This window comes from Macrobrachium nipponense, chromosome 30 (assembly GCF_015104395.2).
Source record: "Macrobrachium nipponense isolate FS-2020 chromosome 30, ASM1510439v2, whole genome shotgun sequence".
NCBI classification, from domain to species: domain Eukaryota; kingdom Metazoa; phylum Arthropoda; class Malacostraca; order Decapoda; family Palaemonidae; genus Macrobrachium; species Macrobrachium nipponense.
This window is the reverse complement of record NC_087218.1, coordinates 11261545-11285360: the sequence shown is the minus strand read 5'-3', so window position 1 is coordinate 11285360 and position 23816 is coordinate 11261545. Positions and strand designations below refer to the sequence as shown.

Below are 23816 nucleotides of genomic sequence, written 5' to 3'. Positions count from 1 at the left end.
ACTTCTTGATCTATAGTGGTCAGATTTAATTTGCTTGCAGGTTAGGAAATACATGATTTAGTGACTGTCATGAACAAATTTAGTACAAGTATACAAAATAAATTACATTGGATGGCCAAGAGCAGTACAACTGAAAACTAGATGGCTGCATAATATGTCATGTTGGGTATTAATAAAAAGTATTTTTTAAAGTTAAATTTATTTCTAGAACGCAATAATGATTAGCTTAGTATCGGCAAAGAAACTTTTCAAAACGATATAAAAAATTATTAAAGCGAGTCCCATTATTAAGTCAATTCATGCTGCTTTTTTTTTTTTAGTACATTTCAGCACCACCAGGTGTGCGAATGTCATCTATCTTGAGGATCATTTTGACAAGTTGTGTTGCCAAAAGAATCTGCTGCTTCTTGCTGTGTAAAGTTTCAATTACATGCTGTTCTTTCATGTCTGCAAAGAAGAAAACCCGAGTTACACGACTGTATATCAATAACTACAAAACCTCTGCAATACAAGTAATAATAGGTCAACTTTGTACACAAACATACAAAAATGGAACACCTAATGATGCTGTCACTTCTCCCTCTGCAATACATTATACATAATAGGTCAACTCTACAAACAGTATATATACAAATACGTATGTAACTCCTATTGATGCTGTCACTTCAAGGTAAAAAGTTGTCACAAGTATGCAGGAGAAAAAAAAAAAAAATTCTTCCCATAACCTTCACACAAATTAATCAAAATGAAAGTTACCAAAAACTTTTAATTCCCATTTAAATTCTGGCATTTTGCACTAATTCTGAGGTGCAATATATAGATAATTGGATAAGAATTCTTAAAATAAGTTTAAGACAAATAGGACAACAAATTTCAATAACTATGGGGGGAAAAAAATCAGTTAGGCCACAACAGCTTCAGGTCTATAAATTTCTTGTAAATTTTCTTGTTTATGTATACAAGTTGCATCTATTTTAGCCTAACATGTCACTGCTGTAACTTCTGGAGCTTCCTGTAGAATCTGACCCACCACTGCTCATTAATTAAATTCATGAGCCTCCTTTAGAATCTGAACCACCATTGCTCTTACATCAGATTACATTAAGACTTCATAATCGCAATATTTCATTAATCATCTTGATTGAGGGTAAATAAAGGAAAAACTTTTTCATTAGACATGGGGTAGCACCTCAGTGGCGTGGTTGGTATAATCTTTGTCTGGTATAATTTTTGTCTGCTAACTAGGTGGTCGCAAGCTCAATTCTTGGGCATTCCATTGAGAGGTCAGAGATGTGTATTTCTGGTAATATAAGTTCACCCTCAACGTGGTTTGGAAGTCACGTAAAGCCACTGGTTCCATGCAACGAAAAAACACCATACAAAGTAGACGTGCATGTAACGCCTCTGAAGCTCTTCATCTTGAAAGTAAACAAGATTCCCCAACATCTACTGAGTACAATGAATTACTGATTGGGGAAAAACAAAATTTTACAGCAAAGAGGGCAGAAGGAAGACAGTATAACCATTTGGTGCCACTACTGGCAGCAAATATTCATGAGATGCTTAAACTGTCATGTGACAATACCTTAGAACCATAAAGCATTTTAAAAAAAATATAAACGACAAAACTAACATTTGACAATGCTTTTTAACAGATACTGCAGAATTGCCAAGTGACACCTTAGAGCCATTAGGCATATAAAGTGGGAAACTTAAAAATATAACCAACAAAACTACTCGTGACAGTGTGGTTTGCTTGTTAAAACTCAATCTTCGACATACAATAACATCTTTTCTAATGAACATAATTTTACAAATGTCAAATGATCTAAGATACTGAGCAAGTTAGACAGTACAGCACCATTTATACAACCTTTAGTGATTTACCGAGATGGGAACGCCAGTCTGGATGGACAGCAAAATACAGAGATCTAGTAATAAAGTAAGAGGCACTAAAGACAGAATTGGGAGAAAACCCCCAGTTGCCCTAGACTAAAGAGTGAATGCAGCTAGGGTCCGAAAGAAGCTGCAAACCAACCTCCCCCCAACCCCTTGTAATGGTTGCCAGGCACCACATGGGTGTCAACACCACTTTCCCTATATGAGGTTCTTGGCAATAACAAACAAGCCAGAGTGAGAACAACTCCATGCTCAGCCATCCAGAATATGTCTCAGAAATATACAAAATTATATATTCTTTGATGGCAAATACTCAAGTTTTGAGATTTGTGATATTCATAAAATACTTTATATCATATTGGTACAAAAATTTTACAATGGAAAAAATTCACTACATACAAATATAGTATTTATATACTGCATATTATATATATGAAAATCTTCATACCTTCCAACTTCATGAGAAGTACTTTATGTCACATGCCACACCAATGGCTACTCGTCATAACACTGATCAAAATTTTCTCTCCAATAGTCTTGATAAATAAGCAAGCTAACCCTTCAACTGAAATTCACTTCTGCACTGCATTAGAAATATTTACTTCTTACTTTACATTAAAACAAAACGTCTTGAAACACAGAAAATGCATACACCTTGATTAAACTTCAAAACCCAAATGAAGTAAGTAAAATATCAAACAATGATACAGCAATAGATTATACAACATTTTGGTACTGCAGTTGGTTTGGTAAACTACTTTTTGACAATGACTATCTTAACAGTTTTATGCTTGTATTATAAATCCTACTAAACACCCCCACAAATTCATCATCATTTTCACTTAGGTTTCTCAGGTACATAGCACAATACCAATTTGAACATGGCCACGATCGTGGCCTTCTACTTGCAATGTTTCAGTTATAACTTTTCAGTTGCTGAGCTAGTGACATTCTATGCCTACAGTTGGAAATAACCAGCCTACTCCAAACAGCAATGAGATGCCTAATACCTTTCAACTATCCAACAACCTATAAAAGCTTCAATAATTTGAAGGCTATCATCATACTATGTATTTTACTATTAATAATAAACTTTTGTTAATAATAACCTTTTTGGCTAAACTAAATCAATTACCCCTAGTCTCAAAGAGCTTGCACAAAGGGTTTGATTTTAATTAATACATACACTATTCAACATTTTGTAACTTGAAATTTTATGACTGGATGATATGCAAATGAAGACTTTCACATTTTCTTCAAGGGCTTGTTTCTAATACTGGATGTTGGCAGCTCGTTGAAAACTGAACAATTGATATTGGTAAAGATATTTTTAAGTCTTATTCTGCATTACTTGCATACAGGGGACCTGCTCAAATGGGTTACTCATCAAATACCCTTGGGTTATAAATACTACATTTAAAAGCAAAGGAGGTATCTGCACTACATACAACACACTTAGCTAAATAATGGCAAGATCAAAGCCAAAAACAATTTTTTATGACTTATCAAGCTTTCCATGAGGGCTGCATGCATTTCTAGGAAAGGCTATGGAAATAAATAAAAACAAAAAACTTCAGATGTCCAGACACAATGAGCAATCCAACATCTAGCTTGGATCACTCCAAAAGATCTAAAATGATAACGTGTACAAATGAAAGTTAATTTTCCTTTTGGATCTGGTTAAACAATCGGAGATTGAAAAGCAAGGAATCTGTGAGATCTGGCAACATGTCCGTATATCGGGTGAAAACTAGCAAAAAGGCCAAGCACCCATGTCATCGTGTTTAGAATTCCCAAACCAGGATGTCTTAAGATGACAGAGGGGTGGCTTGAGTAAAAAAAAAAAAAAAAAAAAAAAAAAAAAAAAAAAAAAAAAAAAAAAAAAAAAAATCACTATAAACTCATTCAAGCTCTGCTAAACGTAGCAGAACCTACAAAAGCCAGAAGATAAGTCGCAACAAACCAGCCAGAAGAGGTGACCTGCATTAATAGCAAACGGCATGTACAGGTTTATGATTACTATAGTTACACTGTAGTATCCAATGGGAAACTTTAAATCTGTTTATCCAAGACACTAGTGTAAGAGTGGATATGGGTATGTTTTCTCTCTATATGTTGGTATGTTTTCTCTATAAGTTTCATTTATTAGTATAAGAATGTAGATTTTGATAATAATGGGGGCAAAGCTTTCTCAAAACATGAATAAGATATCACTACTCAAGGAAGATAAGGAAACAACCAATCAGTGAAAAGCAAAGGACTCTACCCCTAATACAACTTTTGAAGAAGTCACTCGGTTTCATGAATCAGGCCAATAATGGAGCTATGTATGTACCTGCATATTGGCAAAGCAAAATGTCGATGAAAACAGGAACTAGCAACTAGCCAGTCAAAATTTACGTTAAAAAATATGTCAATGAACCAAATACATTCCATTGTAACAAAAATTTTCTTGCTGTACATTGGCAAGCAATTGTGGTGCAGTGTAGTCAATAATAATGTTGACAGACCTAAGTGAAGAGCAAGGCAAGTTGCTTTTCAAAAGTCCATGGAGGTCAAAATTAACTTACAAGGCTGGCCAGAAAGGTTTGTTCTTGTAAGAAAATGTTTACTGGCTTAACTCAAGAGCAAAGGCTTGACTGAAATCTTAAAAAGGCCAAAGAGGTCAAAATTAATGAAGGGCTGGTTTCATTATATACAAGTCCGTCTTACTAATAACTACATCATCTAATTGTTCATTGGATAACATCATCTAATTGTTCACTAGATAAAGTCAGTCCCTTGTAGAGATAGGTCCACAAAGGCTGTGGAAGTGCAAAGTAGTGAAGGTGGCTCCCCTCTCCTTGACTTGAGCATTCCTACCATAGAAACTGAACCTAAAGTATGAAGGGTGAAAGGCTGTAGATTTAGGAGCTGACAAACTTCTGCTTATACTCTTGTTGCCAGGGAACAGGAGGGCAGTTATCTCCCAAGGTCTGTAAATACTAGGCAGTGTGAAACTCACCAACCAATTATCTAGGATAAGAAGGATTGATGAACAACCTTTCTGAAGTTTTGTTTTCCTTGGTATTGATTAATAATTCAACTTGTTAATAGTCAAGGAAGCAACGTGATTCCCATCCTTATCAGGATACAGGGTGCCACATAACTAAAGTTTACTGGTTGTGAAATTATCCCTGGATTGTCCTATTGACTTTCACACTGCCAAGAAATTATGCAACAAACTTCAGCAAATTGGTGGTGACAACTTACACTCCTTCTCTCAAGTTAGATCCCATTTTTAAACACTCCAATGCACACCTAATTTTACTTAAATTTCAATTTTATACACTTCACATCACCTACATCTTCAGTATAAATATGGTTAAAGCTGTTAAAATTGTACTTACCAGTTGTTCCCTTGCTGTTGCAATCAATGCCAAGAGCAGGATTCTTTTCTGAAAGTTGTCTAGCTTTACAGTCTGTTAAAGCATGAATTGGAGAAAGTCCTGAATTTTCAGCTAATGACAGAGGAATACTCTCTAAAGCATCTGCAAAGGAACGGAAGGCATACTGTTCCAATGTTGATATCTGAAAAATAAACCATAGTTCACTATGCTGTACTGAAAATTTAAATGAAAAAACCTTGTATATGTCAAATAAAACAGTAAAATTTACAAACAATTCTCAGCAAGACACTCTTCAACTAGTACTAAACCACTATTTTTGAAAGAAAAATGTTCAAGACAAAATTATGTAAATGATTGCTGTGTATAAGTAAGCACTTCTACGTCAATAATTATATATAATTATTATAGAAATGGCAAGAAAATGTTACAAAATTACAATTTTTAACTAATTTTTATTTTTCACGGCTAACAAACCTGAGATCTTAATATTAAGATAAATCTTCTCGCTCCAGTTGGAAATCAGTTAAAAATAAAAAATTTATAAACTATTGCCATTTATAAAATATGTTATTGTAGTGTACTTTGATTACACCATCCTGGACTACATACCTAGTAACTGTTCTGTATATTAACTGGGAATTCAAAAGATTTTTACTTACTAGTTCTATGTTAAAAGATGAATTCTGAGCAATACACTCACCTTATCTGCTTCTTCTGATACAGCCAAGGCACAAGAGACTTCTGCGGCTCCACCACCATACACAATTTTGTTATTTCTGACCAGATTCCTCACCACACACAATGCATCATGGATGCTACGTTTAGCTTCTTCAATTATCATTTTATTTCCCCCACGTATGAATATGGTGACAGCCTTTGTATTGGGACATTCTTCAATCACCATCATTTTGTCTTTTGTTGTTCCAAAGGAAATTTCACGAACTTTTCCACATGTACCCAACTTCTCTGGAGTTAGCTCCTCAAACCTGGGTACAATACGGCCATTGGTGGCAATAGCAATCAGCTCTATTTCTGGACCACCTACCCAGCGCACAGCAGGCAATTGCTTTTGAAGTAGCAAGTGGTTTGCTTCATCATCAAAGCCCCACTGGCAGATTGCTAAAGTGGCACCAGCAGCTTTAACCTTATCAACCATCTCCACAAACTTCTCTTGTTCATAATCATGCAAAGCCTTATACTCTTCTACACTTGTCACTTCCAACTTGTGTTTGGTTTTGGGCTTTGGAGGCTCAAATGGGCAGGTGAGAATTGCTATCTTGACATCTTTAAGTTCTTTGGGCATTTGCGGATGAGAAAAGTCCTTGTCAACAACTACACCCTTGACCAACATGGTATCTTCTAATTTTCCACCGACTTTACCTTCGACCTTAATGAGTTCAAAGTTGACATCCCTAGATTCCAGGTCAGCCACTGCCATTACAGCATTAACAGCAATTTCTGCCATCTGACGATGACAACGGTTGATGATTTTTGACCCCAAAGTGGTCATTGCTGTGAGGATTAAATTTTCCCTGTTGCAGGGATCAATTGGAAATTCATCAGCAATTTTCTCAAGATTTTCAATGGCCTTTTTTGCTGCCAACTCATAACCATCAGCAATGCGTATGGGGTGAATACCCTTATCAAGGAGATGTTCTGCCTTTTCCAACAATGCACCAGCCAATACTGCAAAAGTAAGAAAAATATTTCAACAAATCTTACCCATAAATATCTACAAAGTAAAATTTACCAATAAATACCTGAAAAATAGATTCACTGGCCAATCTGTAATAACTAGAGACACTGTAAGTTACTAACAATTATTCTGATATAAAAAATGGGTTCAGAATCTGACTTTGGTATGCATAGTAAAAACCTCAAACTTCAACAAGAATTAAGATAACTTGGGTGTCCTGAACTAGTAGTAGTAATAAAAAAAAAAAAAAAAAATGACAGTAATCCACCAATTCACTTACCCGTACTTGATTCTTTAAATGATGTACTGTATTTACTGTACATGATTTAGTAGTGTACATTCTTGTAGTTAGCAACAATACAAAGCAACTTACCAACAACCCCAGTGGTTCCATCTCCTATTTCGTCATCTTGAGATTGTGATAACTGCACCATCAGCTTTGCAATCTGGTGTTCAACATCCATCATTTTCAGAATAGTAGCACCATCATTTGTGACTGTAACATCTCCATCAGGGCTAACCATAAGCTTGTCTAAACCTTTGGGTCCCAGTGATGTGGAAAGAATTGAAGCAACACTTCGAGCCGCAAGAATGTGAGACTGCAACATTTAAATACGATATAAAGGAAGCAATGCCATTCTGAATAAAGCAAAAGAACAAAAGAAGACATTCATACTTTAAAATTGGTTATACAGTAATCATTAAATTATCTGGATTAATACAGCTAAGCGCTATCAGATAATGGCGAAATCTGGACAAGGGAGAGTAAAAAATCTAAGGGTGTTCAAAGGCAACTCCACAGTCCATACCCTTCCTCACCTAACCTTCTAAATACCACATATGGTATATAATTGTAACCATTCAATGTTTATAAAAATAACCATCACACTTTAAACTAAAAACTTTATGCAAAAGACAATTATTTACCTTTTTCCCAACATTTTGAAATAAAATATACTGCTTAAATGCACGGGGAAAAAAAAAAAAAAAAAAAAAACTTACACTCACAGAAACCATATGCGTAAGCCAACTACGCTATTACAGCTGTATTTTAGATAAAGGTATTTGTAAGATGATGATGTTTTACTTACTAAATCCATTTTTACTGTATTACTTTCCTGCTGTACCATCATCATATGTACAAAAAAAAATACAAACACCTGTCATTTGCATTTACAGTATATACATAATGTTAAGGTGGGTACACATGTGAGAGCCGAACCTTGTATGTGTAACTGAGTTACGCATATACGGTTACAAGGTGTCAAAATGTTGAGGACGAACCGTAACCACGTTAAGCACGTAACTTCAGTTCAATCCACTGCGATCATCAGTCTGTCTCTGTCCGGGTTGTTTACCGACGATGGCCACCATGCAAAAGTAGCAGCTGCCGCGTATATTTATATACATTATTTAACGAAGATGAAGCGAAATAAAAGATGGTGGTGCCAATCAAGATTATATACTAGAAGGGTAGAATACAGTGGTCGGGAATTACTCGCTGACATGAGATTCCAAGAAGTTTCTGGCCACAGTAAAGCCTGTTCTTCGTAATAACTAATAAATTGAAGGACCTCTTCCTCACTCCAATCAGCCATGGTATACATATACGTACTGACTGACCAAAAAAAGGGACTCTACTATGGACGGCCTTGTTCATAGTCGGTGTTAACAAGTTCAGCAACCTGTTGTTACGCCTGTAATACAGGTCCCGTCCACACATGGCGTAACGTTCAAAGAGACCTCCCTTTGATTCGGGGCCCAAAAACCGACAATTGCCGGGGCGAACGGAGCCTCGAACCTCGCGGGTTCGGGTACGAGGAACCGTCCACACTTGCGTTTTTGTTACAAGAATCGGTTACAATACAAAGTTCGGTTCGCACGTGTGTACCCACCGTTACGTTCTCCGGATCAGCTGACTAAGCCTACTAGCAAAAGAATTGAGAATACTTTTTTGTTACTAGTACTAGAAACAAACAAGTACTCTAAAATACTTTATGTTAAAAGTAAAATCCATCAAAAACACTTAACAGCCATTTCCAAATTTGCTTGTATACGTCATACTCGATGCTGGTTAAGCACTTCCTAGGTAAGTGGTTGTTCATTATGAGAGATGGTTATGAAAATTAAATTCTTTCAATAAGTAAAAATTATGTTGATTTATTCAACTACTATTTATCATCAATATTATTAAGGAATAGAGGTTAACCTAATGTTATCTGCACTATCAAAAATGTAACTCAAAATACATAACTTATGCATACAATGAAATCATGTTTAGGGGACAAAATTTTGAAGGTCACACAATATTAGCAATTGAATGATACAGGAGCATCTCTCTTTTTCTAAAACAACCAACTCTGAGTGATTTTCTCTACAGAGCCTTATTGCTCCTTCTCTCCCAAGGCACCCAGCTATCCAACCCACCCCTCCACCCTAAAAACTTCTCCAGGCCTCCCCCACCCCCAATCACCAGAGCAGCTTTTTCAAAATTCAAAAATTGTACATAAATATCTTTGCGGCCTTGGATAATGTTGAATTCTGGATGATGATGATCCAGATAATCAAGGGATTACTATAATTAAAACATATGAAATCTTTCTGGCTTCAGTGTGTTTACAACTCTAGAACTCCCATCAACTAAAGGTGTACAGCCCAGCTGAACTGCACACTGCATTGAGCATCTAATCCTTTAGGTCTCTCTGTAGGTGACACTTCTTCAGCTTTACTAGGCTCTACTTTCAATTCTCACTGAAGATAAGCCCTTCAAAAAATCCCTCTGATATTCTAGCAACAAAACTAGTCTTGTTATTAAATTATATAAAACTCTAGATAGAAAACAGCAAAAGAATTAGAATATTCCTGTAACTGGGTTCATGCCACCTTTCTCTTTCGTGCATTTTGTACCCGATACCCAGCGGCATGAACCCTGTATATTTCAGTCTACTTGTCTTGCAATTCCTGCTTGGCATTATTTAGAGCATTTCAATTAAAGTAGACCATAATAAACGGTCAGAAATGAATGAAAAGACATAAGCAATTACAAAACAGCCTCCAGGCTAGCTAGTTCATGTTCTTAACAGGTAAACAAAGTACCATAGCCTTCTACTGGATTTTCCACTGTGCTCTAATTCAACTAGTCAACCTCATTCTTACAACTTCAAAATTAGACTAACAAAATGTGTAAGATCCTAATCCTATGCAAATATGTTAAGCTAACCTAAACTTATGACAAACCTACCCTACCACAGACCATATACTACTACTAATTTCAGCATTGAACATGCAGCATACATATTACAGCATTCCAGACTAGTTAGCATTTCACATATATTTGTTAGACGAAGATCTGACAATGGCAGGCTTGGCACCTGAAACCTGATTATGACAGGATACTGGAACATAACGGGAACGTTACTACAGAAAGTCGGTTCACATAAAGTTAGGGCAGCAATAGTACAACAAAAGGACAAGTTCCAAAGACGTAAACAAACCTAATCTTTCCTAGAATGAAAAGTCCTGACCTAACCAGAACTTACAAATACCTAGGTAACCTAACTTAGGGGGCTGTGCTCTGATCTGGTGGTGGTGGGGGGGGGCTCCACTCCACTGGACAACCCCCAAAAAGGAAACGCTAAATATCAGAGACGATGGAATTAGCTTCCATTCGAAGGTTGTCACATCGTTCTGCAAACTACCCAACTTAGGCTTAGATCTGAGGTAACATGGGAATTTGTCTGTGATATATTAATGTAAAATGTACAAACAAGCCCTACATTACAGGGACTATCAACCAATAATGCAAGAGAGGATAAGGTTCAAGTGCGGTCATAAAAAAAAAAAAATAATAATAAAATAAAGACTTAAGACAACATTTGTTTCCAGTCCCAACATCCATGCTTGGGTATTTCTATATAAGCATTCCACATCGTTCGTCCAGGAATTGGGGCGTCATATGTATTTCGCCGTGTTTAGTACGAGTCCCTGGGGGTTAATTACAGTCGTCCGAATAAATACCAATTACTTAAAATTCTCGTCCGAATAAATATTACTTAAAATTCTTGTTCAGGAGGTACCTAAAACTGCATAAAAAACCAGAAGTGCCATAGTCTAGGCCGCCACATAATACCTAGTAATAGCCTGTAGATCTACCCATGCTTGCTTTTTATTAGCACAATCTAGGTAAATAGAAAAGTAAATTAAATATATTCTAAAGCCTACCTAGGCTATAGCTGGGTTCTGTACATACCTACCTAATTCTTGCAAACTATAGTGAGGGGGAAACATCAGTACAGGCCAACCCACCTCATCACGGCTAGACGGGTCTTTATTCACTCGATATTTAATTGGTGAAAACATGAAATACAATTGCAACTCTAAGGCATACCATTTAAAAAGACTGAACGTTTCGTTCAACATATTGTGATATATGAAAGCCCCATACGAAACTAAAATAAAGCATGTTTTTTTTTTTGCGATGAGCTCTTCGTAAAATATGTTTTCAAGGCAGTTTTGAAATCCAATATGGCGGCTACGTTTTTCATGGACGGTTCTCATCAGTGACGGACACCATCTTTCCCCAGCCTTCCCAGCACTCATTTGAACAATGTTAGCGTATGTATGTAACGTTTATTGATCTTACTCAAGATTGCAGTTGTAATCAGCACAATAAAACAACATTTTGTTGCCTATATTAGTGAAAGATGAAACTTGTTATTCCCGGGGTTATGGTTGGAACTGAATTCATTCTTACCTTGTAATCGGCGGTTTGGTTTTTTATCCTTACTGCCATCACAACTGAAACTCCACAGTGCTTATTTGATTGTTATTATACACATTTTGGTCTCAGTTCACTCCATTGCACTTTAAACCCGTTGCTGTTCCTGGTTTCTAAGCGCGCGCGCCATAAACACAATTACAAATAGCAGACGACGACAGACGACGACAGACGACGAAACTGCAAAGTTTTATTCCCTAAACTGTTTACTTTACTCGTTATTTAGTTTAAATTTACATTGTTATTTAAAAATTTTGATTTAATTCATGTATATTATCCCTTTTTTGCAACCAAATTACCCCGAAAAATTACAGATATTTCTAACGTAGATAAAATCAAATGTTTCTAACGTTTTCGTACATCTGGCTGCCGAAAACCATAGAAGGAACGAATACGGAAAAGTGCATAGAGGAACGACTACGTTTTTTTTTTTTTGCTTTTTTTTGTTTTTGCTAGCACTTTTCATTGATTTCAGTCTTTATTAGTATTTTGAATTTCTTAAATAATCGTATCCGCCAATAAATGTAACCTTTAATGTTTGCATGCTTTAATGTTTGCATGCTAAGAATGGCAAAATCATCGTTGCCACATTAGTGGAGGCTTCACACATACGCCGTTCCATTCCTCCGTTAAGCGTCCGCCCCTGATGAGCTCGCTGCTAACGTACCGTCACGTCTTTTTTTGTAATCAGCGATCATAGCACTGATGATAGTTTTTCAAAGTTAATATTGATTTTTATGCTTGTTATTCATACTGTAATTAACTGTAGGAAATTCTCTCTCTCTCTCTCTCTCTCTCTCTCTCTCTCTCTCTCATCTCTCGCTCTCTCTCTCTCTCTCTCTCTCTCTCTCTCTCTCTCTCTCGGAGTCCAGTCACTCGGCAAAAAGAAAAGTCATCTTCACTCCCGCAATTGGAAGAAAAGTTTGTATCATCACTGGAGGATTCAGAACTAGAGCTCTCATCATCAAATAGGTTATCAATATCACACTCCTCATCTAGTATTTTGATTGATCTCACCTAAAGAAATATGCCTCCTCTTTGGGACATTCATTGTGAAAGACGCGAAATCCAATTTGTCTCGATAAACGCCCGAAGCGTATTGAAAGAAAACCAACAGGGACAGGCAGTTTTCTAGCATAAGCGACCACCAGGAAAGAGTTGCCAGGATGGAAATAAGTTTCCCATGTGCTGAGTGTTACCAAATGATGTTCCTACACTTTCTATACGAGTAAACGTATTATTACGGGGCTGACGGCTTGACAAGCACAGTTAAAGTCTTGAACGTAATATCCCGTTGAAGGTGCTACCGAGTAGATCGCGGTAAACGTATTATTACGTGGGTGACGCTTAACAGGTTATAAACTGTTTCCATGAATTCTAGTTGTCATAGTAATGCAATAATGATAAAATTGCTTTAATATTTATGTATATATACTTCCAATACATAGCTAATTCACCAATTTCAACGTTTTGTGTGTAGTCTTATACCCAGTTTGGAGGGTCAACACATACCGAATGGCAACAGAGAGAGAGAGAGAGAGAGAGAGAGAGAGAGAGGAAGGCGGAGGAACGAAGAAGAAAAGGGATGGCGGTGGAGGGGGGGGGGGGGTTGGGGAGCAGGGTAGGTGGAGCTTTATACGCGTGTTCGTATCCATTTCTGCATAATGGAGTTTTGTCTCTTGGTACAAGGACAAGTGTCGTTATTCTTTACGATTAGTGATTCACGATACCCTTATAAATTACGGCACTGGGTGTAATGCACTATAGCAAAATCTCGTTCTGTTAAGAGTTGTTCGTTACAGAAATAGTATTGCCCAAAGAACGTGCTTGCACTGTCCTCTGAAACCCCATAGTAGATCAGGCTGCATTAGTTTGTCAATCAAGTTGTTTATAACCAAGTATTTTTTTACAACTAGCTATTGAATAATTTGTATTTTTCTCAGTCCAAACATATGCCCCTCAATGCGAACTTTCCTCTTTTTAACGACTTTCTGGTCATTGCAAAAATTCGGACCCATAATTTCTTATGGTGCGAAACCAGACAGAGGCCCTGGACCGAAAACGATTGCGTCACACTACGGCGAATAATCCAGCGAGTAAAACAATCTTTCATATATCCAAAAAGTAAATAATAAAGATATATATGCGCATTAACGATTATAACAATTACATGTTAGCTGATAACAAATCTGCATGAATAACTGGTAACGGTTTCTGCAATGACAGTTGAGTCATAGCGATTATTACAATAGGTCCGAGTCAAGATGTCGTGACTCATAATACAGACTTGAAAGACGTTCTAATTCAGAAAATATAATTCTTAATTTGAGTCAGAGTCGAGTTACTTTTTAATAACGAAATTTTCAAATTAATCATCTAAACTATGTAAAATATTGATGTTTTACTACTTATTTAAAAATTAGCCAAGAGGCAAAACGCTTCTCGTCAATCTTCTAACTTCTACCCAACAGCTGTTTTAACCCTGGCTTGTTGTTGATGAAAATCGTTGTTTCGATTGTTGTGATAAACGTGCTCCAGGCGTCTGTGGGTACAATGGTGTGGCGGATTTATCACAGGAAAGTGGTTAGTTTAATTGACACAAGCGTACTCCGTAACATCGAGGATGGCGTCATCTTCAATACCTCGAGTTGTAAGTAAAAATGTTGAAAACGCGTTTTGGTGAGATTTCCACTGCCGTGGGCGCCATTTTTCAGTACCCTCTGTTTAAAAAATCTGTTTATCTGAATTTGCCTTAATTTCTCAACTTTGGGGAAACTACTTACTTCGAAAGAAGTAAAGGTCTTTGCTCCGTTTCTTCTCCACCAACCAACAAGTCGCGACTGATGCCCCTCTCGGTTGTCAGGACGCGTTATAATGTACTTTTTCGGAGGGTGGCTTGCACTGATGGTAGCTGGCCTGCCGTGGCCTGCTTGATGTTTTACCTACTAGGCTACCTATTTATCACAATAAGAAAATATAAAATTGTATTTCTCTAATAAAATAACCGATAAATTTGTCAAAGTTCCAATTTTGCAAAATATACGTCCCAGGCTAGGAACATTTGATCCCCTGACACTGGATCTCATTTAGGGTTCAGACCGGAAACGGACTTACCAAAAATTGACCATAAACACATCTGTGGGTTGGCCTAGGTATAATCTCTCCTTTTTGCATTCGTCCTACAAATATTATAATAAGTTTTCCATTAGGTAGTCATCGAAAACTAGGTACTTTATTTTACTGTCAGAAAATAGGACTTACCAAAGGCTGCTCTGGTTACTGTTTTACCTTTACCTATCCATTAGCTACTGTAATTTACTCTTGAAAATTACAATGTCCTAGGTCCTGTAACATTTAAGGAGTTTTGCCCCCCAAGTATAAGATATGTCAGGGCGTATACTGACAATTACCAAGACGGGGATCGAAATGGAAAACCAGACATTGAATAAAACCTATAAAATTGATACTATGATTTTGACGTAAAATTAATGGGTGTCACTGCACCAAAATACGTCTTATTAACGAGCTCTCCTACCTAATACATGGGAGAATTTCATTAAGAAATATTAACGTAAAATGTAAACAATAGAACAATTTTACTATAATTCAAGACAATTCCTGCAAATCAACTAACGTAAAATCACCGAAAACAATGGAAATTACCTTCAAGGCGTCAACTCCAGTCAATCTCTTTTGTTGGTCTTGGTCCTTCAAAATGATCATGGGTTTGCCATATTCATCGAACACTAGTTGGCCTACAGCCGACATCTTGGCGGATTTAAGTCAAGCCAGGCTCGGATGTTAGAATTTGAAGACGATTAGCGTAGACGACCTGAGGGAGCCGGCCTGGGACACAAATGACTCACAGTCCGCCTATTTTAGCAGAACACTTTCGCTGTTTGGGAGCGTTCGTTCGCATTGTTTCGTATTTTGTTACTGATCTTTATACGTTGTTCGCTTTCTTGCGTTCCACTAGTATGTAAAATAAATATTATAAAGTATGATAAAATAAGTGATTTGATTTGCACCATGATATTTGCGCTTGTTATTAAAGTTTTGCCTAGTTGATTTCACTCATGTTATAGAGATTGATCTCTTTCTGTCAAAATCAATATTGCCACATGCGGTATGTCAATGTTGCTGGCAACATCTGTAAGAATTTAACATACAAATCAACAGTCACTGAATACCCACCAGCCTTTTATTTAATCATTAGTATTTCAGTGAATCAAATGTAATGACGGAAAGAAAAACCATGAGAATTATTTACACTTAGTTGTACAATTTTAGCATGAACGTTTAATGGTTTTGTAAAGTTTCAGTTGGTAATATTGCTTCTCAGTCTGCTCAGCCCCTTCAATTCTAGAATCACCTGGAAGACACTGACGCATGTGACTAAAAATATGTAAAAAACGGCTAGATTCTTAAATTTCTAAACGTACACCCACCCTTTGCCAATAAAATACAAAAAATTATATTCCTGCAATGTTGATAGATAGATACTGGCGCATGTGAAGAAAAATGTATAAAAAAACTATTAAAGTCTCAAATTAACAACGAACACCTACTCTTCGCTAAAGGTTACAAGAATTTATATTCATATTATGAACTACAATGCAAAAGCAAAATGTGGTGGTGTATACGTATAGACCCATATCAAATAGACTTCGGTGAAGAAATCATACACATACACACAAGTAGAGAAATTGATTCCACAATGGAGGCAGCGGCAGAATTTATGACGGAGGGACTTAGAGGAAATGTAATAAAAACAACTGGAAAAATAGAGAATATATAAAAAATTAGGGTAGATAAGGTAATGATACGCAAAGAATTTTATACTAATAAATAATAATTCTTACAGAATTATTTATTAGTATAAAATTCTATGAGAGAGGAGTTATACCGAAACCCCCCATCAAGTTAAGATATATCTCAACATTCTAGTTGCTAATAAACCTTTGTTATAAGAGTACAATCTAATTCGCCTTTTCAAAGCAAAGTTTGGACCCCTAAGCCCTCATTCCGCGGTAAAGTAGACTATGGTAATTGACGTTTTCCTATGTTATTTTACTTACTGAACAAGAATTGAAAGTAATATTTATTCGGACGACTGTAATTAACCCCTAGGGGGTTAATTACATTGGACGTCCCAATCCCTAGTGGATGTCGTATCCGCGGTTACGTTCCTTGCAGTCCGTGCGGAACTATTATTTAGAATTACCCTGCAAGAAACGTGACCGCGGATACGACATCCACTAGGGATTAAGGCGTCCAATGTATTTCGCCGTGTTTAGTACTGGCCCCTGGGGGTTAATTACAGTCGTTCGAATAAATATTACTTTAAATTCTTTTTCAGTAAGTAAAATAACGTAGGAAAACGTCAACTGCCATAGTCTACTTTACCGCGGAATGAAGGCTTAGAATTACCATATATCTTATAAAAGCACTGAGGCAAGTAATGCAACTTCAAAGTATTTACGACCAGTTTTAAAAAATGCTTAACCTTTGCACTAAACCACATGACTTGGTCTTATCAAACAAGGCTTTGATAGTCTATTGTCTTTGGAATAACATTATACGATACAGTAACATTTTTCTTTGCACCAACAGTAATTCTATTACCCTGAAATCTCACGATTTGGTTTGGCAAGAGTATTTCGGAGTCCATAATTGAGTTAGGATCTCGATTGGGGTTAAAGTAGCCTAAATAAACCTCAGGGAGTCAGGGTCACCAACATTTGGTCACCCAACATTGTCCCCCCCAAAGGGTCTAGTCACTCGATTCAGATTATTTTCTGAATGGAGCCAGAGTTTTAGAAGGGTGTAAGGACAACGCCTTATCGCAATTTTCTCTGTATATGATTCTACAATCGCGTTGTTCTTACTTCCTTCCTCGGGAGCGTTCAGCGGGCTTTCCGCCAATGTATATATCTTATAAGATCATATTTTATGTACTTTTATATTCTATGTTATATGTCTCGCAAGAAACACAAATCGGCTCTCGCCGACCCACTTTTACTCTCTCGCTGGTCGGATACCACATTTCCCCCCGCATGCTGTATATTTGAATTTCCCTTACCTATAATAAAGATCAGTACACTTTTACCTGTCTCTTTGTCCACAGACTCCACACCTCACAACTGGTGACCTCCCGGTTTGGACGGTGACCCAAGCGATTTTGGCTCAGCCATTAAGGGGCTAATTACCGCCGCTAACCTTCAGAGATCTTTAGCAGACTCACACGGCGCCTCACTTTAGATCTCTGAAAGCTCCTACCATGGAAAAAACCAACGCCTCTAACGGACTAAATACGGCATACCTTCCCAAGGTGTGTTCAGGTGTTCCTCAAACGGTTTGGCCCGCCATTTACGACCCCTGTCGACTGTTTTGTGAGAAAGGACAATTGACGCAGACAGTTCCACACGAGAGACCCAGGCCTCCCCTGCCTCAACAACAGTCTTGCACACAGCTGCCGCTCAAGCTGTCAAATTGCCCCCCTTCACAACAACGAACCCAACCGCCTGGTTCATCCGAGCTGAAGGGCAATTCCGGGTCGCAGAACTCACGGACAAGGTACTGCAGGCTGACCTCGTCATGGCAGTCCAACCGGCATAGGTATTCGACTGAATAACTCCCAGGCTGACCGGTCGAGCACAGACCGAACCTGTCACGCTCGACGAATTAAAAACAAGACTCGTGACAGCCTACTCCACGCCCATCGCTGAGAAAGCTGCCCGCGCCCTCGACCTAGTTACAAACCCGATGCGAGGCGCCGACCCACAGGATGCCTGGAACACGGTGATGGGCCTCCTCCGCCTGCCCGAAGTAAGTCCCGATAGAAAGAAAAAGGAAATCTGCCTGAGCCGCAAAATTTTCCTGCGGCAACTTGAGCCAGATGTCCGAGGACAGCTAACGGACGCATACATCCTCCATGACAACAAACTATTGGAGAAAGCTAAAAAGCTGACGCTGTCGAGCAAGGCTGCAAGGCTCGCCGCCCCCCGATCCTCCATGTGCCTAGCCGCAGAGAAGGGAGAAGAAGAAGAAGACGACCCAACGCAAGAGATCGGCGCCGGGACCCAGAGGAAGTCCTCTCACACGCAGCAGGGCAAAAACTCCTGGTGCCACTACCACCGGAGGTTTGGAAGACACTCCAGGAGATGTGGAAGCCCCTGCACCTTCCAGCAGCCAAAAAACAGCGATGGCAGACAAAACCAAAGTCGCCCGTGGCAGCGGCCTCGTCGATGCACTCGATATTCAGGAAAAGACCACAGCCGCGGGCCTGACAAACCAACCGCCCTATTCGCTGCAAACGGGACCCCCATCCATTCCTACGGCACGAAGTCCCTCGAGATATCCACCTTGGGGCGCAACTACATCTGGAATTTCACCATTGCAGATGTCAGGATTCCACTACTGTGGGTGGATTTCCTGGCGCATAACAGCCTCTGGTTGACGTGGGTCGCAAACGCCTCCTCGACACGGGGACATGCCGTTCCCTACCGCTTGCAGCGGGCCCAGGCGCCCCCACATTATGTACCATCGCCCCCCACAAGTACGGCAACCTCCTGCAGGAATTCCCCGAAGTTTTCAAACCGGAACTTCGTCAGGTGGCAGGAACGCCGCCCAAGCACGGAATATTCCACCACATCACCACAACGGGGCCTCGACACACGCAAAATTCCGATGACTCCCTCCGGGCCGCCTTCAGGATGCAAAAAGGGCGTTCACGGAAATGGAACGAATGGGTATCTGCCAGAAAGCGTCAAGCCCTTGGGCTTCGCCCCTACACATGGTACGGAAGCCTGACGGCACCTGGAGGCCCTGCGGAGACTACAGGAGACTCAACCTCGCTACGATCCCCGATCACTACCCCTTGCCAAACATGCAGGATTTGACTGGGGACCTACATGGAGCGAAAATCTTCACGAAAATGGACCTTTTAAAATCTTCTTTTCAGGTTCCTGTGCACCCCGAGGATGTCCCCAAGACCGCCATCATCACGCCCTTCGGCTCCTACGTCTTCCATTACTCCACCTTCAGCCTGAAAAACGCAGGAGCCACCTTCCAGCGCCTGATGGACAGCATCCTGGGGGACCTGCCATTCTGCGTCTGCTACGTCGACGATATTTTAATTTTTTCCAGGTCCCCGGAGGAGCACCTACACCATGTCCGAGCGGTTCTGAAACACCTGCAGGAAAACAGGCTGGTCATCTGATTCGACAAGTGCACCTTCGGCGCCAAGAGGGTGGACTTCCTCGGACACGAGATCTCTGCAGCAGGCGTGCGCCCCATGGCCTCGAAGGTGGACGCGGTGCAGAAGTTTCCGACCCCAACTACGGTCAAGTCCCTGCAAGAATTCATCGGGATGGTAAACTACTACCGCCGGTTCATCCCCAACGTCGCCCGCACCATGTCCTCTTTAACGCAGGTCCTGAAGGGGAAACCAAAAAACCTGATGTGGGAAGCAGAACAAGCACAGGCCTTCCACGACACGAAGATGGCCCTTGCCAGAGCCGCAACCTTGTGCCACCAGGACCCTACTGCGCCCTTATGCCTCACCACTGACGCCAGCAATGTCGCCTGCGGGGCTGTCCTCGAGCAAATGGTCCAGGGCAGGTCCTAGCCACTCGCCTTCTACCAGTAAAAAACTGTCACCCGCCAAGATGAGATACAGCACATTCGACCGCGAGCTCCTGGCGGTGTACCAAGCAGTGCGCCACTTCCACTACCTCCTCGAGGGTGCCCCCTCCACTATCAGGACAGACCACCGCCCCTTGGTGCACGCCTTCACCAAGGCAGGCGACACCTGGTCAGCAAGACAACAGAGGCACCTGGCAGCCATCACTGAGTTCGGCTGCACCATCCATTACGTTCTCGGCGAGAAGAACCCCGTGGCGGACGCCCTCTAGAGGATAGAGATCAATGCCATGCACCTCGGGATTGATTGCGAAGATCTCGCCCGAGAACAGGCCGCCGACCCAGAGACTGCCGCATATCGCACAGCTATCACCGCCCTCAAGTGGGAGGATGTGCCCTTCGGACCCGCGGGCACGATGCTCCTCTGCGACATCAGCATGGGTCGCCCGCGCCCACTGATTCCAGCCTCCCAAAGGAGAGCCGTATTCGACGTCATACATGGACTCTCGCACCCCTCGGGCCGGACGACGATGCGCCTCCTGACGGAGAAGTTTGTCTGGCACGGAATTCGGAAGGACTCCCTCGAGTGGGCCAGGACCTGCGTTCCTTGCCAAACAAGTAAAGTAAGTCGGCACACAGAATTGGGTGTGGGGGAATTCCCGCAGCCGAAACGAAGATTCGGCTACATTCACTTAGACGTCATGGGTCCCCTGCCCCCGTCGGAAGGCGCCAGATACCTCCTGACGATAATCGATCGCTCCACCAGATGGCCTGAGGCGACGCCGATGTTGGAGGCAACCACCAAAGCATGCGCCAAAGCCTTTCTCGCCAGCTGGACCAGTCGATTTGGAGTGCCCGATGAGATCACAACGGACTGCGGACCCGTTTTCCTGTCGGAGTTGTGGACCGCCCTGGCCCGCCTGATGGGGACATCGCTACACGCCACCACTGCCTACAACCCAGCGGCTAACGGCATGGTGGAGAGGGTCTACTGATCGCTCAAGGCTTCCCTAATGGCACGCTGCACTAGCGAGGATTGGAAGAGGTAACTACCGTGGGTCCTCCTCGGCCTCAGGACCGCCCCTTGGGCGAACGGCAAAGCATCACCTGCAGAGAAGGTATACGGGGAACCATTGACAGTCCCAGGCAAGTTCTTCCCGACCAATGCTGGTGACGCAGATGTCTCCATCACCAGACTTCGGGAATCTGCCGGAAAATTCACGCCCTGCATCAAGACCTTCTCTGACAGAACCAAACACTTCCTCCCGAAGGCCCTATCGTCCTGCAAACACGTCTTCATCAGGGACGATACCCGCCGCCCGCCACTAACGAGACCCTACCGAGGCCCCTTCCGCGTCCACCGACGCACCGACAAGGCGTACTTCATATCCATAAATGGTCGTGAGAGCTGGGTCACGATCGACTGACTGAAACCAGCTTTCCTTATGGATGAAGAGTACGCCGACGCGGATTCCATAGGGCGCCTCACTCTTCCTCGGAAAGAAGTGACTCCATTGATCGCCAAACCACCCAGTCATAGCTGCGGCTGCCCTCGGAAGACGGTCGAACCCCCCCGAGGGTCACCTCAGGGGAGGCATCCCGTCCCCTAAAATCCCCGAGGATTCCGAGGCCGAGGATCTACCACAGCAGCTGGTCTCGCGCACCCGAGGCCGCCTCCGCCGGCCCGCTCGCTTCCGCGAGTCACGATCTGAAGTACTAAGAAATCATCCAACAATTATGCCCTAATTATTGTCTTATGGGGGGGAGTATTTGTAAGGACAACGCCTTATCGCAATTTTCTCTGTATTTAATACTACAGTCGCGTTGTTCTTACTTCCCTCCTCGAGAGCGTTCAGCGGGCTTTCCGCCAATGTATATATCTTATAAGATCATATTTTATATACTTTTATATTCTATGTTATATGTCTCCCAAGAAACACAAATCGGCTCTCGCCGACCCACTTTCACTCTCTCGCTGGTCGGATACCACATTTCCGTCCGCATGCTGTATATTTGAATTTCCCTTACTTGTAATACACTATGGGCTGCTCTTGAGCAAGAGCCCGTGCTGGCATAAAGCCAGCTTAATCTTAAACAACAACGTAATAAAGATCAGTACACTTCTACCTGCCTCTTTGTCCACACCTCACATGGGAAATATGTCGAAAACTGTGTTAGGCCTGACAGTCAAGTCTACCGGCAGCTGGGCGGGCCCTTCCAGCCCATACTGTACTTGCAGGGGAAGGAAAAGGAGGGAGCCAATCACTCAGACATTCAACTATACTAGGATCGGCAGAGGTTGTGTGCATGTGTCTGTTTAAACTTTGGTAGTTAAACCACGGTATAGAAGTTTACCGTTTTCTCATTTCAAGGAATATGAACACAATATTTCACCCTTATTATGAACACAACTTTTATGTAAAAATATTTGTTTACCTTTTTGTCCTGCTATCTTTCCCTTTCCTTTACGATCTGAAAGCTTCATATCATGTCAAATATATGACAACGCAAATTTTTCATAGTTCTTTACTATTAAAAATGGGGAAAATTGGCCCAGAACTATTATCATTTACACAATCCTCTATACATTAAAACTTTCTACTTCACATTGCCATACACCATTTGAGCCACGCAAACTTTTTTCATCGAAAAATTATTTTTATGTACAAGAACCATATTGCCTAGGCTAACTTTGATGGACTTGAAAACTAAAGTTAAAAATGAACTGTCTGCACACACCTACTTGTACCTACAGTCTTCCACCGCTGCTGATGAACCTCTCGTCGCTTATGCCCTTGATATTTTTTATTTACTTTTCATATTACACACACACAAAACACCTAACAATAAAAAGTTTCAACTCGTTAGCCAGTAGGGCCACAGAAAGATATTCTCATTTGATAGCAACTGAAAAGTGTCAAGTGACAAAGTTGGAAGGAGCTTCCCCAAACTCACCTACCACCAGTCAACTACCTTATTACAAAGTTTAAATGCCAATTCCTAGTTTCCAAAAAATGCAAAGGTTTATTTCATGGAGGCAAGAAATTAAAAATAAATAAATAAAAAGCAAATTATATAATTCACCAGTTTAAAAAATGCAGTCCAAGTACATGTACAACTATCTTATAACTGAATAAGAGGTGTGAACGTAATACCCTGGTTGCCAACTCAGGGTTCATTAGTAGTCTAAAGGCAGTTAAGTATATCTTAGTTTTACCAGACCACTGAGCTGATTAACAGCTCTCCTATGGCTGGCCCGAAGGATTTATTTTTACGTGGCTAAGAACCATTGGTCACTTAGCAACGGGACCTACAGCTTCTAGTGGGATCCGAACCACATATCGAGAAATATACTATCACCAGAAATAAATTCCTCCGATTCCACATTGACCGAGCCGAGATTCGAACTTCT

The 23816-nt window shown here is 40.6% G+C and overlaps 1 protein-coding gene across 1 annotated transcript; it reads right to left on the bottom strand.

Moving 5' to 3' along the window:
* Positions 1–11: 11 nt before the first annotated feature.
* Positions 12–15646, bottom strand: LOC135202285 (T-complex protein 1 subunit epsilon-like). Its single transcript, XM_064231594.1, has 5 exons — positions 15425–15646; positions 7358–7583; positions 5989–6974; positions 5289–5469; positions 12–447 (listed from the first exon to the last, which is right to left on the bottom strand). Exons 1-5 carry the CDS (start codon positions 15527–15529, stop codon positions 317–319), a joined length of 1629 nt encoding a protein of 542 aa, XP_064087664.1. The 5' UTR covers positions 15530–15646; the 3' UTR covers positions 12–316.
* Positions 15647–23816: the final 8170 nt, after the last annotated feature.

What these genes read in the sequence shown, in the direction of transcription:
- LOC135202285 (XM_064231594.1), bottom strand. Translation starts at nt 15,529, where the DNA reads ATGTCGGCTGTAGGCCAACTAGTGTTCGATGAATATGGCAAACCCATG. An exon ending in CTGGAGTTGACGCCTTGAAG is followed by an intron (nt 7,584 to 15,424) that starts GTAATTTCCATT and finishes TAAATGTTGCAG; the next exon opens with TCTCACATTCTTGCGGCTCG. An exon ending in CAACAGCAAGGGAACAACTG is followed by an intron (nt 448 to 5,288) that starts GTAAGTACAATT and finishes TCTTCTTTGCAG; the next exon opens with ACATGAAAGAACAGCATGTA.